Source organism: Salarias fasciatus, chromosome 16 (genome assembly GCF_902148845.1).
Source record: "Salarias fasciatus chromosome 16, fSalaFa1.1, whole genome shotgun sequence".
Lineage (NCBI taxonomy): Eukaryota > Metazoa > Chordata > Actinopteri > Blenniiformes > Blenniidae > Salarias > Salarias fasciatus.
In genome coordinates, this window is record NC_043760.1 from 2,864,397 (window position 1) to 2,883,341 (window position 18,945).

General features: G+C 45.6%; 1 protein-coding gene across 1 annotated transcript in view; it reads left to right on the forward strand.

Annotated features, from left to right (window-relative positions):
• The first annotated feature begins 6,251 nt into the window (after positions 1 to 6,251).
• mao (monoamine oxidase) overlaps positions 6,252 to 18,945 on the forward strand; it is a 38,823-nt gene continuing 26,129 nt past the window's right edge. Inside the window, exons 1-2 of the mRNA XM_030112145.1 lie at positions 6,252 to 6,402; positions 18,430 to 18,524. Coding sequence (XP_029968005.1) covers positions 6,252 to 6,402; positions 18,430 to 18,524 — 246 coding nt within the window. The remainder of the gene's footprint in view (positions 6,403 to 18,429; positions 18,525 to 18,945) is intronic.

An 18,945-nucleotide genomic window follows, 5' to 3' on the forward strand; every position in this document is an offset into this window, starting at 1 on the left:
GAGGAACTTGCAGAATTCAGCTGCCAGAAGTGAAGTTTTTTGGACATTTCACTAGATTTTGTACCATTAAAACTGACTGCAAGTCGCGACAGGAGCCATAACTGATGATTGATTAAAGTTGAAAATGGATTAAAGGGAGTTTGTTTAGTGTAGCCGAATAAATCCAGTCATCAATGTAACTTTAAACTGTTTCTTCTGCATCTTAAAGCATCAAAAATGAAATGTTATAAACGTGAACTTAACATTCAGCATTTAAACATCACACCAAGTCGACTTTGAGTCCAAACAAAAAGGGTTGAAATGAATCATTTTGCACGATACGGTGTTGATGAGGGGTCGGGATTTACTCTTCCTCCTCCCTGAAAGGACAGCGATTTGCTAACGTGGGACTTTAGCAGCTAATTCAGCAAGTGGGGATTAGGATTAACCACAATCATGGAGAGATTAACCCACTGTGGGGCTCGTCACTTCGCACCCGTCGGCTGAAACTCAGGGGAGTCTGGAAGAGCGAAATGATTCATCAGATCCACCTCGCCTTGATGTCGCTTTGACATCTCGTTCTCCCAGACAGAGAAACATGATTAAGTATTTATCAAAAACATAGATAAATTAAAACATTTTAAGATTATGCATATGTCACATTGTAATGTTTAAAAAGTCTAAAGATAATAAACATTACAGACAAAAAAGGTTGTCTGATAATCTTATACATGTGTAATTAAAAGATTGAAATAAAAATGAAGTCAGAAACAAGTCAAATGAAAAAATACAATTGAATGAAAAAGATAAATTCTTAATATTAAAACATGTACTTAAGAATGGTCACACTAAAAAATGAATAAAAGTGCTCTTCTAAAGAGGCAAAAAAATAAATATGCTTTTAAAAAAATAGAAATAAATAACATGGATTACATATAATTAAAAGAATGAAAAACAGATTTTATCCTTTGACCATCAGATCATTAAATAACCTTTGACCTGGACATTCATGTTTCAGTCTCCATCACATACAATCCTGCTCATAACGTCTCTTTTGAGTTCAGCTGTCGTTCATTTTTACACTTCATATTTTTATAATATGTCTACAATTCCTTCACTTTTTGACACGGGTGCTCAAAGCGATGAAATGAGAATCAGCAATAATCTGCAAATCATAGCTGCAAATGCAGTCAGTCTTTTTGAAACTAAATAGTACTTATATAAACATGTGTCAACATTTAAATCTTAAAGATTTAAAAAATATTCAAATATTTCATAATCATGAAGAAACTGAATAGACTTACCTATTAAAAGAAGGAGAAAAGTTGTTTTAAATGACTTTTATTTATAGATTTGTATGAAAAATAAAAGTTAAAGACACTGTTTTATCCTAAAATATTTAATTTCATGTCACGTTTCATCACAACACAGAGACCTGACACTTCACTGAGACTTCACAATTTATTTTTTAAAGGAAACTGATTGAACAAACTACACCGCATCTCCACCAGGGGGCAGCAGGAGCTAAAGAAACAACCTCCACCCTTCACGCGCTCATACTCAGTGATTCCTCACCCAGTGAGGACTGGAAACTCAAGCTGCAGAGCAGAGAAGAGACATGATCACTTAATCCTGGAAGTTGGTCCTGGATCTGGCAGGCTGACCCGGTCCGACCCGGATTAGGACCGCCGTCCTGGTTTCAGATGCGTCTCCGCTCCGGCACACCTGCTTCACGTGAACAGGTGGAGATCCTGGAGCTCTGCAGAAACCTGGTCAGTCCCAGTGAGCTGTGCTGGAGCTCCAACCTGCACACAGGAGGTCCCTCAGGACCCAACACCAGGGAAGACTCCAAGTCCTGGTCCCTGAAGCTCCCGGTCTACTCAGCCCGGTCTGCCTCACAGTCCAGTACGGCACAATATTTCACTTTCAAGACTCTCTTGACTGAAACATTCAGACTGAATCAATATGGAGAAGACAGACTGGACGCCAAGGGCGGCGCGACTACGAGGGTTGTAGGACTCAAGAGCGATCTGAAGACCACATTCTCTAAAACATGGTCTTAACTCAGCCTCGGCCCTGTAAAATCTCGGTCTTGGGACGTTCTGGCCTTGACCTTTATTTGGTCTTGGTCCCTTAAGATCTTATACCCCTTTCCCACTGGCCAAAAAAAACCTGTTTAAACCCGCTAACAATCGGCTCCTCGTGGCAGTGGGAAAGGGTTTAATCGGCATTTCGACCCGGGTCGTTCGACCCTGCAATCGACCCGGGAATTTACCGGGTCAGCTTTCAACCAGCCTTTTGCAGCAGGGACATATCCGGGGACTCACGTGATGACGTCGACGCAGCGCGGCTACGTTAGCGCATGAGTTGTTGTTTCTGGACACAGCGTGAGATTTCCTTCGCCCAGATGACCCAGCATTGGCAGGACAGCGAGACCAGAGAGCTTCTCCTGAACCGTGGGGAAGAGAAGATTTGTCTACAGGTAACGGGGATGGTGTTCTGCTGCATTGTTTACTTTCGTTGTGCTCCTGATGATGTCATCAATGTGGGACGCCATCAGCGCGGGAAAACGCAGCGACGCGGCTCGCCAGCAGGAGGTGAGACGAAGGTCTGCAAGCAGTGGGAAAGGGGTCTAAAAAGGCAATCGTTAGTGGGTCGAAAACACGGGTCGACCCGCTAGTTGCAGTGGGAAAGGGGTGTTAGTCTCATTTTGGTCTTGGGGTTCCCTGGTCTTGGCCTTATAGTGGTGTTGGCTTTCTCTTGGTCTAGGGGTGCCCTAGTCTTGGCCTTGTCTTGGTTTTGGGATGCCATGGTCTTGGCCTTGTCCTGGTCCTGGGATGTCCTTGTAAACCACACTGACGTCCTGTCAGAACATGTTGGGTCATGAGGCCTGAGACCTCGGAGGTGACCCACAGAACCCTACAGGAGGTCCTTCCTGCCTGCGGCAGCCAGACGATCCGGCTCCTCCCCCTTTTGTCTTGGTCTTACCGTAGTTCAGGTCTTGACTCAGCCTTGGCCTGTACAACCACGATGTCGTTAAATTCACACCTGGTGAAGTTAGCATGCTAACCAGCTAGCATTAGCCTGTCCAGCCTCAAACTGGAAATCTGGCGCCTGGTCGTCCTGCAGGTTGACCGGAGAACAGGAAGCGGAGCTTCTGGTAAGAGCTGAAAACAACCTGCGAAAACCTGAACGCACTGCAGCTCACTGCTGCCCCCTAAAGCACAGAAGAAACCTCGCACCTTCAAACTCAACAGCAAATCTTAAATACTGTCAACGTTTTTACATATACACTGTGAAAGATCTTTTTTTTTTTATATATATAAAAATTCCTTCTACTGGCTGCAGTTTCCACCACGATTGACTTTGCTACTTTCACATTTAAAAGTGACCTGGGAGAAAACCCGCAGTTGAGACTCAAACCTTTTGATCTGCAGATTTATAACAAACTCCCGGGTGTCTCAGTCACACTTTGCCTGCTCAGCTATTTTCTCTGGAGTCATATAACTCAGCTCGTGCTCTTTCCACTCCTTTTTATATCTAATATTTACAAAGTGCTGTCCAGGACATGGACTTTGCTCCTAATGCAGTGGAATGATAGTGCAGCTCTCTGCTCTCCATAAAGTTCCACATCAAACTCTTTTCTTTATGACTTTATCCTGGAGATTTGACTCTTCCTGCAGTAATGTATCACTTCTCTTCAAATCAACTGAATGCCGACAGAAGATGAAAGAAACTGTTCCTTCTTTTTAAACTCCTGGTGTTGTGTACAATGAGCTGCCTGGTGCAGTAACAGGAAAGGATCCTGTCAGGTTCTTTCCCCTGAAATAGTTAAAGAAAATTAGGACACAAACACAGAATGAATCAGGCAGAGTCAAAATTACTTGCAAGGAGAGAAACACCGTTCGCCCCGGTTGAGCTCACTTATTTTCTCTGGTGAGAAACTTTTCCTCCCAGCTTTAATTCACAAACAGGGTGGAGCTGACAAGTGTTTCTTGGTTAAAGGTTGGTAAAACTGTTATGGAAACAATGCAACAGATGCAATCAGTCACAACAGATGTAATCATTTCCAACGGGAAAAGGATAACGCACTCAGTGAGCATAGATAAGATGCACTCAGTCAATATTTAGCAATGCAAGCGGTTCGTTCATAGGGCTCTTCTTGATTAGTTTACTTCTAGTCTCCTGTGCAGTTGTCAATAAAGCATTTAGCAATGATAGTCAAACATATTTCCAACAGATCCGTCGCTTTGCAGATACCTGCAAGAAAAACACACCAAGACCCTGTTTACATGACAACCCGTCAAGTGAAGACGCGTTGTTTTGCATTTTTACTTCAAGAAAGTTTTGCTTTAACAAATCATTTTGGAAACGGTGTGTGTTCTCTCAGGTGAACACATCCAAATAACTGGAAATAGACCTTTCTGAGAAATGTCCTGCACAAATACACTAATAGAAATACATCTTACACAAAAAATGCCTCCAATATGTAATACTGAATCACATTTTGGACGTACTGAAAAACAGCTTTTGAATTAAAAGTAATTATTGAAATAAATTGGGCTTCAATATCAATAAAGTTACTGGAAAAAAACACAGTATTTGTCCCGTGTGTCTTCTCCTCAAGACAAATGATCTTTAACCAGAACTGAGCATCAGGGGTTTTATTTTATTAAAAAAAAAAAGCCTGTAGTTTGGTTGTAAACATTTTGAAATTCTGAAGATTTAAAAAAATTCTGGATATAGCCTGTAGTATCTCGTAAAAGGTCAAACACTCTGAAACACTGCAGACGTACAGGGAGCTTCTGGTTTAAGAGTTGATCAGGATCAGCTGGTTTCCTGATGATCTTCCCTCCAGGAAACATGTATGAGCGAAGAGTAGAGGTTCTAACACAGAACCCTGGGGAACTCCATGTTTAGCTGTAGTCTGAGCTGAAGACGGTGAACCTGTCTGATCAATATGAAAACTTATTTGTTCCAAAAAATTTATTGAACATAATATATAAACTGCTGAAAATGTGCTAGATCAGAATACTGTTGTTAATAAAACTGAAATTATGGTACAAAGTAAGTTACTCTGTATTTCTTCAGAAAAAGCAACTTCCTTTAATAAATTTAATTCTTTTAACTCATCGGCGATGGGGAATCGGCATTCTTGAGGCTATATAACAACACAATTTGACTACTTTTGTACAGTCCCAGTATTTTTTCACTTCGGGTAATAGATTATTCAGTAGAAGAAGACGTATTGAATTATGAGGGATTACTTATGTGGGATTAGTTATTTGGATTACCTGCCTAATTGATTACAGTTTTGAGCTCTGTAACTAGTTCTTCAGCAGACGTGCATTTGTGTAATATACTGTGATTTAGTGGAGAAAATGGTGAAATGTGCCTTAAATGAAAAAAGAGTGAAGTACTTTGTACTTCTATTTTAATTCCAGATGTGATTCCAGTCCTATTTTCAAAGCTATAGAACAGCATTTGAGAGTTTTTCATTCTCTTTTCACTTCAAACAACAGATTATTTAAGAATGAGTTACAAATACTTACATGACTGTAATTAAGTCTTATTTTTAAATTAACTGCACCTGATGAATCATTACTGAGAACATATGTTCATCTGTCATAGTGATCTTTTGTGGGGGAAAATGGTGAAATGTGCTTTAATTGTTGATTATTTGGGTTTGTTTACAGACAAGTAACTTCCTTCTTAGATTACATGTGTAATTACTCTACTTTTACTTAAAATTGCGTATTATTAAGATAATTAAGAGTGGTCAACTCAGTGTTCAGAATGTTTTTCACTGCAGGTCAGATCAGGAATGGAAATGACAAATACTCAGATTACTATAATTAAACAATATTTTTTTTGAATAACTGTCGTTACTGAGAACACAAACTTTTGTAATATAGTAGGATTTGCGATAAGAAAGGAAGAATGTGCTTTAAATAATTCATTACTCAACAATCTATTTCCCCAGAGGACATACCGTTATTTGACCTTTTAAAAAAAGGTTGGATAAGACTGTTTTTGCGTGGCTGCTTTGCATATGAATGAGTGTAAATCCCGTGTGTGTGTGTGTGTGTGTGTGTGTGTGTGTGTGTGTGTGTGTGTGTGTGTGTGTGTGTGTGTGTGTGTGTGTGTGTGTGTGTGTGTGTGTGTGTGTGTGTCTTCCTCCTGATAATAAAGATGATGATAATCCGCCCCGTGCTTCCCCCCGGTGGGCGGAGTCCCGGTGGGAGTGGGCCTGCCCGCCGCTTTTAATACAGATGCGCTCCGCGGTGCGCTCTGCGTCGAGCGGCGGAGCGGACAGCGGAGCGGCAGCACAGCCCGGCACGGCACGGCACGGCACGGCACACGGCACCATGGCTGCACCCGGCAACACCTACGATGTCATCGTGATCGGAGGAGGCATATCAGGTGGGTGCGGCGCCGCGCAAACTTTGTTCCGGCTCCGGTGCGCGCTGAAGCCGGAGACGCTCCGCGCGGATCGAATCCCGAGCAGCGCGCGGCGGGAGGAGGCGGAGGAGGTGGAGCAGCGTGCGTCGCTGCCTGATGCGCGTTGTGTAAGGTGACCAGACCAACTGTTGCACAAGATCTTCTCGGGTTTCGCCGCCGCGGCCGCGTTGCGCACATCGCGCAGTTTTTACGCGCGCCTTTAACGCGCCTGCATGCGTCTTGTTTTCCTCTTCCGAAGGGCTTCCTCCCCCTCCTCCTCCTCCCCCTCCTTCCCCCCGCGTGTCCACCTCTGTATCACCACAGCATGTTAAGCAACAGCTAATCAGACAGCGCACTTTGCATTGCATAAGAGCGGAGTGGTCGTAAAAAGTGCTGCTGACACGCGGTTTTTTATGCTTCCAGACTTTGAGTGAGGGAGTCCTGCAGGCTGCACGTGCAGCAGCACCTCTGGGTCATTAGTTCAGCAATCTGCAGCAAGATGTGCACGACTGTCAGTGTAACACATTTCAGATACCCGCTGCCCGGGAGAGACAGGGTTACTGTAAAAGTAGTGGAATTACTCCTGAAGCGACTCATGAGGGTCTTCAGGTGTCTTGTTGAGGTGCATGATGGGACAGGATGTCTTATTCCCCCTCATGAACAACTTCTGGTCCGAGGACCAAAATGTGGCCCAAACTCCATTTATTTATGGCCTGAAAGTCAATTGTGCATAAAATAAATACATTTTAAACTGTAATTTTAATAAATGCCTGTAGTCGATCAGTTTTCCATTCCTGCTTCATCTCTCATTTTTCTTCAACAGAAATCATGAGAAGAAAAACAAAATGAAGATAAAATTATAAATATGTACATGATGAAGGGCATAATTCTTTTTGATCAGTGGATACACACAACACACATCCAGGTAAAATGTCGCCTCAGAAAAGTGTTGAGGAGAATTGAAAACAAGCCGCAGGGCAGCAGGTCGCAGCAGAACTCTGCAGCTTATCGCTGGTCTTTGCCGTTCTGTATAAATCTATCATATCACACTGAAGGTCAAACAACAGGACTCCAGATTATCATGCAGAGTCTTATCAGGCATCATAAACTCATCTGAGGTGAAAGCAGTTTGAGTCCCGGACAGTAAAGACTCTTTCAAGGAAGACTGTAAACGAAATGTTCCACATTCATAAGGACCGTCGCTTTCAAGGGTTTTCATCCAAACAGCCGACAAGAAAGAAGTTCAGTCCGCCGAACCATCCAGATTATAGAGCATCTTCCTCCTCTAGCATCCAGTTTATAGAGCATTTTTAGCAGCTCTAATATTTACAAACTCTGACCGTTTTAAATCAGTCTGGCAAAAAAAGCTACCAGAAATTCTTCAGTGGTTCTCAAATAAATGTCAGTGTTTCTGGGTTCGGTCACATTTACAGAAATGTGAAATGATGAGGCGTTTGTGTGCAGACGAGGCGTTCAGGTGCAGACGGGGCATTATTGTGCAGACAAGGTGTTCATGCGCAGATGAACCCTTGAAGTGCAAATGAGGCTTTCACGTGCAGACGAGGCGTTCATGTGCTGACTCAGCGTTCTGGTGCCGACGGGGCATTCAGTTGCAGAGCAGAAGATTGAAACGGCCGTCACGTTGCCATCCTGGCTCGAGCTGTTTGTCCTGACAGAGAGTCAGCGTCCGTCCCTTCGCCGTCCTCTTCCCGTCGGCCTGACGTCTCTTTCGGCGGCGGAGAATTCAGGTCAGCGTCAGTTCAGATCAGTCAAATACCAGGACCAAGTGCCACGGGAGGAAAGCAGCGGATTGAATCACAGCAGCGGACCCCCGCCGGCCCCGCCCACCTCGTGTCACATTAAGGTGTTGTAATTGCATAATCTGTTTACGCCGCTGCCCTTTCCTGGTTTCCAATGAGGTCGACTTATAACAATCACTGTCCAATCAAAGGGCGGATGAACAGATGAAGCATGGAGGAGAAGCGCTGCTCTTTTCTCTCTTAGCACCTCTCTTCCCTTCCGTCTGCCTGCAAATGCAATTGTCGTCTCCCCGCCTGTCAGGACCGCCGTGGCCGGCCGGGAGCCGCCGGCGCTCTCCGAGGAGACAGTGAGTGTTTGTGACAGGCTGTTATCAAACCGAGGAGGAGGGGGAGGAGGAAGCGCTTCCTGCTGTTCTGCCTCTGCAGCTGCGAGATGTGGGAAACGTGGCGAGGCGGATGAGGAAGGAGGACGGAGACGTGAGGATCAGAACGTCTGGAGCGAGACGGGGGAAGCCAGTGGACAGAGGTTTGAGGAGGTGGAAGTTCAGAAACGGTGAAGACGAGGCGGCAGCTTCAGCAGGATGTTCCGAGAAATGGACCGACTTCAAGTCCTTTTGGTCTTTTGAGTTTATCTTCTTTGTCATCTTCTCGATTTTCACCGTTTTTTATCTTTTTTGTCCTCTTTTCTTCTTCCTCACTCCTCATCCTTGTTTGACCTTCTTCCTCTTCATGACCTTCTCCTTCCTCCTCTCTCTACTCATCATTTTCTCCTCTGTCTCCTTCCTCTTTGTAACATTTATCATTTTCTTGTTTTTCTGCATCATTTCTTCTTTCGTCTTCTTCATGTTTTGTGTCGTCTTTGTCTTCTCCTCGCGGTTCCACCACTCGTCCCACCTCAGACAGACACAGTCCGGTTAGAACAAGAAACCGTTTCTGTTTTCCCGAGAGGAAATGGAAGCAGATCAAATGAAGACGTTATGATAGTAATTTAAAGCGTTTTGTTCTCAATGTTCAGTACAAAGTGTGGAGCCCAGTGTCTTTCTGGGTAATCCTTATCCAAACCCTGACGGACTGTGAGAGGGTGCCAGAGTTCAGAGGTCACCTGAGACGCGATCGGTCATGAGCAGCTGAGGCCGTTCAGAAGCGATCGCCGGAGCCGAGCAGCGGTTCGGCGGGGAAATGCTCTGCTGGTGGAGGAGATGCTGCTGGACACGGTAACGGCTGATTCTGCCTCCGTTACGATATGTTTAGAATCAAGTATTGTTTTTTTACCAGTGACATTCTGATGTGATTAAAGCTGGTGACATTTTTGGTTGTACATTTCCTCACGATTTCAAGTATGACGTGAGAATAAACTGACTTTCTGTAGATCTGAATTCACTTACTTTAGTTCACGGGTGTCAAACATAAAGCCTGTGGACCAAAACTGGCCCACAAGAGACCAAGCATTCCAAGATAACATTGACTTAAAAAAAAAAAAAAAAAACATTAAGAAGCAAAATTCTTAAGAGTCACGATGCCACATAAAATCTAAAAGTCTATAAACACACGAAGCAGCTTCTCCACCAGCCGTGTTTATCTGCTACTGTGTCTCCGAACTCGTCCCCACGGTGCTAAATTAGTCCCTTTTTCATTGCTATTATATTAAAGGACTATGAAGCAGCACGTACAGTTTTTATTTTTATATTCTTCTACAGAAGAGGATGTATACATCCTGGTTCACGTCCAGTAGGTCTTGCTAATCTAATGTTTTTAACTCCATTTGCCTGTATTGACTTAGCGTCTGAGTGGCCTGTTGATCCCCGATACCGCGTCTCCTCGGCCACGTGGTTCTCTGGTTTGGCGTTCAGATCAGGCTGGGCGTCGTCCGGCGTTCGACTGTCCTGGGATTTCCTGGGATTTCTGACACAGGAGTCTTCCTTCCTTCGCCGCTGTTCCTGTTTTGGCCTGCCGTTCATTTTTAAAGACACATTCCCTTCATCTCTGTTTGTTTTTCTGGTTTTGGCTGACGGACTTCAGGACCGAAGCTGGTTTGTGACTGGTGTTTCTCTGCATGCCTTGGCTTCCTTGTTTAACTCAGGGTTTCCCAACCCTGGTCCTCGGGGAACACTATCCTGCATGTTTTGGATGTTTCCCTCTTCCAACACACCTGATTCAAATGATCAGGATTGTTATCAGGCTTCTGCAGAGCTTGGTGACGAGCTGGTCAAGTGAATCAGGTGTGTTGGAAGAGGGAGACATCCAAAACATGCAGGAAGTGTTCCCCGAGGACCAGGCCTGGGAAACCCTGGTTTAACTGATAGACAGTGATTTACTACCTTATTACTCTTGAATGGCCCAAATGTTTTCCATGCTGTTGTAAACCTTGGTGATGCCACATCCCGCCACACCCTGCAATCACAAGAAAATAAAAGAAGGAACCTCATGACACACTGTGCGTTAAACTCGGCTTCTTTGTTGTTCGGTGAACTGGAGCCGCTTCAGCTTCCGCAGCCTCAAACTTTCGTTTGCCAGTTTTTCACCACAGAAGATGAAATCGGCTCCAGCTGTGTCCATTGCTTCGATTCAGCCAGTTTATGGAACCGTATTACTTTGAATAAATGAGACTCTTTGGATGGAAATGCTTGTAAAAGTTGACAGTTTTGTGACGTTAGTGAATTTTTCCACCACTTGAGTGGAGCTGGAAGAGTTTTACAGTGATGATTACGGTCGGCTGCCGTGCGAGACGCTCAGTCCAGCCAGCGTCTTGCCCACAGGGGAGATGGGAATCGAACGTGCAACCTTCTGGGAGATAACCACGCTGCCACCTGAACCACCGCCGACCCGAACTGCAGGCTCACCGGTTCTTAAGACATAAAGAACGTAATAACCCTCAAATCAAGAGAGCTCCACGAAGCTCTGCGTCCTCCGTGTTCCTCCTCTCCCCTGTGTTCTCCGGTTTCCTCAGACAGACTGAAATCATGTGTTTCAGGTTCGTTTGTGCGCCTAAGACCTGTCGGCTGGTACAGGACGCTCTTCTCTCAGTACCAGCACCCTGACGTGGTTAAGGCCGGCTGATGAATTGATGTCTGAAAGCTCCTGCAGCAGCATGAAGCCTTTATTCCTCTGGCAGTTCCTCTAATCACCATCAATATGTCTGCAGCCCCGGATCGATACTTCCTCTGTGCAGCTGTGTAAATAAGCCGGCCGCCACGTGCAGCGGTCCAGCCGTAAATTCTGTCACTGGTCGTGTTCTGCATGTTCGCTCATCTGTGTTTAGTGTTTGGCGTGAAAAACACACGTCTGTAATCTCAGCTGCACCGGCCTCATACATGGTGACGGAGGCTGGTGTGAAACGCGCTCGTAGCTGCACGTAGCTGGACGGCGTGTTTATACAACTGGAGCGGTCTTGGCCTCCGTCGGTGATTTATTAAACAAGTGATCCGAGCCATCTGCTGTGATGAAATGTTGGTGCTTGGCTCTCAGAGTTGTTCCACTGGTATTTAACATTTGCTCAACATGTAGGAAATGCTGGGTGTCGCCTTCAGACATGCGAACAATACCAGATAATCACCTGCCTGGCTCATATGAGGCTGTTTTATGGTCCAGCGCTGTGCTGGTCTGTGCTGGTCTACACTGTTCTGATCCCTCTCTGTGGTTGTCTACGGAGGTCCATGCTGGTCTGGTGCAGGTCTGGTTCATTTCAGCGCTGTCCATGGCAGCATGATTTGCAGTGGTCTGTTCTGGTCTGATGGAGGTCTATGGTAGTCAGCGCTGGTCAGTCACGGTCCCTGGTAGCCTGGTACTGCTTTAAGCTGGTCCAGTTGTTGTCTGCGCTGCCGTGATTCAGGTCTTTGCTGGTCTGTGGTAGTCAGCGCTGGTCTGTGTCTGGTCTGCAGTGTTGCACCGTGGTCTATCGTTGCCATCATGCTGGTTTGATGGTCTTGATCACCAAAGACCCTCGGAAAACAGTCAGAGAAGTTCACAGGTCTCTGTTGTTTCCCTTATGGAAGGAAGTCGTGTCGAGGCATCAGCACCACTCCCACGTCTGTCTGGATCACTGAAACATGGGATTGCTTGCCGGTATTGTGTCTCAGTGTTTTTACCCATAAGCACCCACTTCGTCTCAGCGTGAGGCGGATGCAGGACGGGGAATACGTGATCGCCGCGTGTCTTATAAATGTCTCTCCACTGCAAATCAATAAAGAGCCTTTTATAAGGCCTGATTCAAGTGGCTCGCTCGTCACTCGGATGCTATTGGATTTTTTTTTTCGTGTGTTCCTGGGAACAGAACGCTTTGCTGAGGCGCAGACACATCAAGCGGATGAAATGTCACACCGTGACGGCGTTTTGCAGCCCGGCGCCGCGCAGACTTCCTGACGAGCGACGCAGGTTTTCTGATGTGATGTTAAATATTGAGCTTTCGCAACGAACACCAGTGAAAATGCGAGTCTTCATTCCGACGAGGCTGTTTAGGAAAATGAGTAAACCTGCGACTCTCACAGAGCACGGAGGTGAAAAACTGGGAAATAAAAAAATATACATGGATCAACCTGAGACATGAAAGCATGATGTCCTGGTCCTGGTCCAGATTCTTCTGGTCGTGGTCCTGGTCCTGGTCCTGGTCCTGGTTTGGAGTTGACAGTCGCCATGATAACAGTCCAACTTGTTTTCAGTGTTTTTGCCGTTTCCATGGAAACAGACATAATTTTCAATGCTGCTGTGTAAACGTAAAACATTTCTGGAAGAAAAACACAAAAATGTTGAATTATTTAGTCCTATATACTGGTGAATTAAAGCAGTGAGATTGTCAGAGTCAGTCAGATTCCCTCTTTATTCATTACAAACCTTGTTTTGTTTTTCTTTTAGTAAATTGAATGGTCTGATCTAATTTCTCATTTTTTTCACATGTAATTAATCACTTTATCAGCGCAGCGTATTTATTATTTATTTCTACATATTATTGTTCTTGACCTCTACATTCATCTGCCCTCGCGAGGTCTATTAGCCGATCATATTTTCACGTCCCTCATGGCTTTTGGATAAAAGAAGGTAGGGATTTGATAAAAAGTGTAATTTAATTGTGACATCTTTGTAATGCTACAGAAAATAAAAAAGCTCAGTAAAAAGTTAATACATGGAAGAATGAATAAATCAAAGCAGTGATCATAGATTAATTTTCTTCCTTTCCAGAAACTCTTACTTACCGAAGAAATCAGCAGCAACTCAAGTTTTTTTAGACACTGTCAAGTTTATTCTTTTGCTCTTTTATAATTTGGAGTTTGAAATCTGTTTTCATCTTGGTAATGTTTCACTTTACAAAGTTTGGGGCTGAGGTTTTTCTTTCAGATTTACCAAATCAATGAGTTCTCTTGTAAAACCCGGGTTTGGCCAAAGTGAAGTCCTGTCTCTGCCAATCACACCAACCTCTGTAAGATTTATGTTTTAAGATTTTTTTTTCTTCTTTTTAAGGTGTTAAATGATTTGGTGCCTCATTTATGAGAGCTTTTACTTGACTTGACTACTGTTGTCAGTAAAATACAGTCATAACAGTCGATTTTTGCGGTAGCGTTCTGTTGTCATGCAGCGACATCTAGTGGCCATTAGACGGTATGTACTGGTTTACTTTGGAGCGTAAGTCACAGGACCAGCCAAGCAACCTGAAATAAAACGGGTTTCACTTCAAGTCTGGAGAATACTGTGGATTTTAACAGGAAGTCACTGGATCTAACTGCAGCGGTCCTGTGTGTGTTGGCATCTGAGAGATGTTTGACACTGCATGTGGTCATTCGGATTGATCAAGTTGACAAGATACAGACACACACTCACACACCAACACACACACACACACACACACGCAGACAGTTTGTTCCTGCCAAGTGGCTCCATTGTAACAATTGCTGTTGTCAAGGAAACTGTCTGTACCCATCTTCTGTTCCATCACACAGGAGGCAGAGTGAAACACAGCATGCATGCTTTAGTGTGTGTGTGTGTGTGTGTGTGTGTGTGTGTTGCTCATCTGTCTTTATGTAATAAAACTTCAGTACAGCTTCGTTTCACTAACGAAACACTTGGTTCCTTGTGTGTGTGTGTGTTGATGTCCAGACGCTCGGCTCAGCCGGCTGCAGCTCCTGAGGTTTCTGACTCCCAACATACCATGAATTTAGCAACAGATCCTTCAGATCCTGGAACCTGTCATGAAGGATCTTCATGGATCGAACGTGTTTGGTCAGGACTTCCCACAATGCTCTGTGGGATTGCTGTCAGGGGAGTCGAGATCTTGAGGGAACTTTAGCATCTTGTGAGATATTGTGCTGCTGTTACCATGGAAACGGGCGTAAACACTGGCAGAAAGAAATCCATTTTAATGCCGTTGTTCGGGTACTTTGTGCTTCTGCCACGGCTGAGGAGGCCACTCGTTGTATGTTTTTCTGACCTGTTGTGTTGAGTGACGTGTCGTCCTTCTCTGGACTGAGGTCTGTGTGTTAAAGATGTGGATCGAGGACCCGAGGCTGTGTTTTAGCTCTCAAAGTATTTGTTTTTAGCAGTCCTCTTCCACTGTGCGTGTCGGCTGCAGCTTGCGGCTCCCCTCCAGATGCTGAAGACGCCGTTCCTGCTGCCTGGACTTGAACCTGCGGCTCCCCTCCCTCCCTCTGTTGGCACAAAGGAGACATGGAGGGCGGACCGCCGGCCAGCCGGGCCTCAGATGGCAGGAAGGCTGCGCTTCAAGGCGGCTGGACGCCTTTGATGAATATCAGACGTGTCTTTAGGTGCAGAAAAGCTTCTAACAGCAGAGAGAATCGGGATCAGAGAGGGAAGAGGTCCAAAGATCTGCCTTCTCTCGCCGATTTTTCACGCTTCCCACCAAAACACAGGCTGACCTTTTTACTTCATTTAGAACTTTAACACGCATATTACCATAGCTGGAGGTGAAAGAAGACTTTTTCGTCCCGTGGTGAAATAATTTGTACTGTTTACACCTATTAGCAAATGTTTTCTATCGTTTGAAAGCAAAACTTATAACTGAAGGTTACATTTTGATGGTATTTCCATAATTAGTGGAGTCTCAGTTTTGTGCTGTACTGGTGTCTGAAGTTATGCTGGATGGTTTAGATCTTTACTTATTTTGTGAAATGTGTGGGTTTTTTTTCAGATACTGCAGATCTCCAAATGGGGTCTGCAGGAGTCTCCAAATTCTTCCTCACACTCAGCAGGGCGGTCAGGGAAGGGTTAAGCCGGTCTGGGAAATGAGCCAGTCGCTTTGTTTTGGCCGACCCTCACCTGTTTGTCTCTGTTTGGGAGAAACCTGCGGACTGCCGGGTGTTTTGCTGCTTCGCCGCGGCGCCGGTTGAATTTCAATCCGTGCCTCTCCTCTCGGCTGGAGGCAGCGGCAGCCTGTTGATCTTTCCATTCCTCCTCCTCGTGTCGACTCAGTGAGGAATGGAAGCAAACACTGAGCCCTTTCAAGGGATGACTTATTGACCCAAAATGAGGTAAAACTGAAGCCTCAATTTGTCCAGACAGACTGTGATCAAAGCCTCACGTCCCGACAGGAAGCGGCCTTTCTCCGGGATTCGCTGCACAAACAGCAGCAGCAGACAGACGCTCATTGTTTCCCGGTGGCGGCTGAGCGTTTTCAGCTGAGCACAGGTAATAGCATCAATTCCACGGCGGGAAGCGCCGGCGAGCCCCCCCTGGCCGGAGCTAATGCTTTCAGCCGGGCGTGTTTGTACAGGAGGAGCAGGCTGAGGCGGCGTAAAGCCGGCCGGCTTCCACGGGGCTCAGCGGCATCCGGACGGACCTGAAGACGTTGAGCTGAGGCGGGGAATTCAGGGCAGAGGCCAGGAAAACATTTGCACAGATGTGGGCGTCTGTTGAGAGCGGAGCTGTGAGACGGGAGTCCTGCAGACTGCGACGGCTGCACCATGGCTTTCTGCTGCGCATCAGAACTTCAGGCCCGTTCAAACACGAGAAGAAACAAACCTTTCCACTTTGCCATCGAGGAATCCGCGGCTGCCTTCCATTAAAGGTTACCCTCCTATTTCGGGAATGTGTGCTGAAGGCATGACATTTGTTTTGGGATTTGTATAATGGCAGTGGTTAGTGTTCTCACCTCACAGTGAGAAGGTCACGGGCTCAAATCCCAGCCTCCAGCGCCCTGCGACCTGCTCGGGGTGAAGATGAGTGGATGAACGTGGTAACGCACCCTGCAGCATCATTTCAGGTTTTCTGGGTTTTTTCCATATTATTGTTGCATCGTGATTTCGAGGTGAATGAATGAGAAGCATGGAGGCTTCCTGACGGGACGACAACCCGGCACTGCGCTCGGGTGAAGAGGTCACCTGACCTCTCAGGAGTGCTCGGTTCAGGGGTCGCCTTATAAACACAAGTCCACATGCACCATGTTTCTGACGCTGGAGAAAAGTGGAATCGGGAAATCAAATGTGGGTCATTTGATAACGGGTGTAACCAGGACCGAATCACTTATCGCTTCACCGGTTCCTCAGTCATAACTACCGTTGGTCGACGACTTTAAAGTGTGTGTATGCACGTTACCCTTTAGTATTCATCCTTTCATCAGAGAAACGGTATTTAATGCTTTGATTTAATGTTGTGTCATGTTTTAAACCTGTTACTGTGCACGCTGAACACTGCTCTGAAGCTTTATATGAAGAAATGTCGCAGATAGAAATCATGATATCTGCAAGAAAACTCACAATGAGCTCTTTTCCTAAAATCGTTAAGCCCTACATGTAGCTGCAGGGTCAATAAAAGATGAGATTTAGGCAGCAAGTCCAATCCAAGTCTCAAGATTTGCAGTGTGAGTGTAGAGTGGCCAACCTGCTCAGGAGCACCAGCAGACCGGGTCCATGGAGCGTGGAAGAGCCGACTGCTCCTTTAGTGGATTCCCCATGCTCCTTGTAGCGATGGAGCTGAATAACTTCATGAATATGAGATTTATCTAAAATCAAGCAAAATACTGGTGAAATATCATGCTGACAGGGTGAAAACATTGGCGTCATTTATGATTGTGTTTGCTTTCAAGGTGTTTGAGACAGTCTTGTAATTCAGCCCCATCGTTTCCTGTTTTTCTTGGTTTCACTTCTTTGTTTCAGATTTTTCGCCCGATTCCACCTCAGTGTTTTTTGAGCTCTGTCTAATCACTGCAGGACGAACGCAAGTAAAAGAACAAGCAATACTTTTCTTGCAGGTGGTTCTGGTGGTAAAACCAGCCCTGCTGTCCTCACACATATTTCTTTCACAGTTTCTAAACATGTCTGCAGATAAAAGTCTTGCTTTTCTGCTTTTGAAAGATTCCAGTCTGGGTGTCGAGACACTTTAATCCAAGTTCACTGTTGTTCTGCTCAACACTGTGTTCACTTCTCCTCCGACATACAGGCCACATCCCTGTGTGTGTGTGTGTGTGTGTGTGTGTGTGTGTGTGTGCATAGCCGAGCTGGTACATGTTATGTCTAAGTGAATTAAAGTTCTGACAGGAAGTGCCTGAGGTCAGTGTGTGAAAAATGTTTTTTTTCCCTGCTGGAGGGGCTGCGGTTGGTCCGTCGGTGGTGGGGTGGGGGCGGGGGACGGGGGGGGGGGGGGGGGGGGGGGTTCCGCTCTTTTCTCTGCCCTCTCCACGTCTCCTCACATGATCTCCAGGTCAGCTGCTTCAGAGTTTTCTGTCTTTCCCACAGTACAGTCAGGCTCCAGCCTGAAACAGAAGTCTAATCTTCTCCTTTATTGTCAGATTTCATTTTTTTTTAATTCAAGTGATCCTTTTTTAGTTCCGTAATCTGTCTGAAAGTTATCTAATCAACCAGTGGCAGCCACACAAAGACGTGATGAAGCGGTTCGTTGAAGGAAAGGCGTGTCTCCAGTCCGTCGATCCTCCACCCACTCCGTCTGTTTTCTTGGAAAACACAACAATGTTTGAGCGACTCGTGTTCTTCCTCGTGTTCTCTCAAACATTTAAAAAACAAACATTTGAACAGTAAAACTGTAAAACTCCGTCTCCATGGAAACGGGAAAACACATCTTTTGTGGTGCTGCTGCTCATGTGCACCACGGCCGTAGTAAACAGTGTTCTCTGCACCGTGTGTTTGGTTTCTTTACAAAAACTACACAGTGTTTCTGCCGTAACCATGGAAACGAACATCATTTTCAAAACGTTTCTGTGTAAATGTGAAACTTGTGTTTTCACTTGTGTTGGATCGACTGACGCTAAAGATGGATGCGCTCACGGTTTCGTTGTTTCTTCCGGTTTCTGCAGGTTTGAGCGCAGCGAAGCTCCTCCAGGAAAGCGGCCTGAGTCCCGTGGTGTTGGAGGCGAGGGATCGGGTCGGCGGGCGCACCTTCACCGTGCGGGTAAGACCTGGTCGTTATGGCGGGGCCTCGTCCACCGGGAGAATCCTCAGTTATCTCAGAGTGTGTAGGTGATCCAAGTCGCGGGATCAGGTGCTGTCACGCTGCAGGACCCCCGTGGTGAAGAGGGGTTTCCACTGGACTGAGGCCTCGGGGTCGGCCCAGGACTGCATCCTGGTCCGGAGGCAGCTTCGGGTCCACCTGTCTCTGAGATGTCTCAGTTGCTTTCGACCTTGAACACGATTCCCCAGAGTGCAACATTTCATAAGATGTGGAATGGTTCAACCCAACCCATGATTCCCCTTGATTTTCAAGAAAATAAGAAGGACTGGGGTTTTAACTGTTCTAGCTTCTATTCCCTGAAAATGTCTTGTGTTCGTCCAAAAATCTGACGACAAAGAAATAGTTAGACTCTAAAACTAAA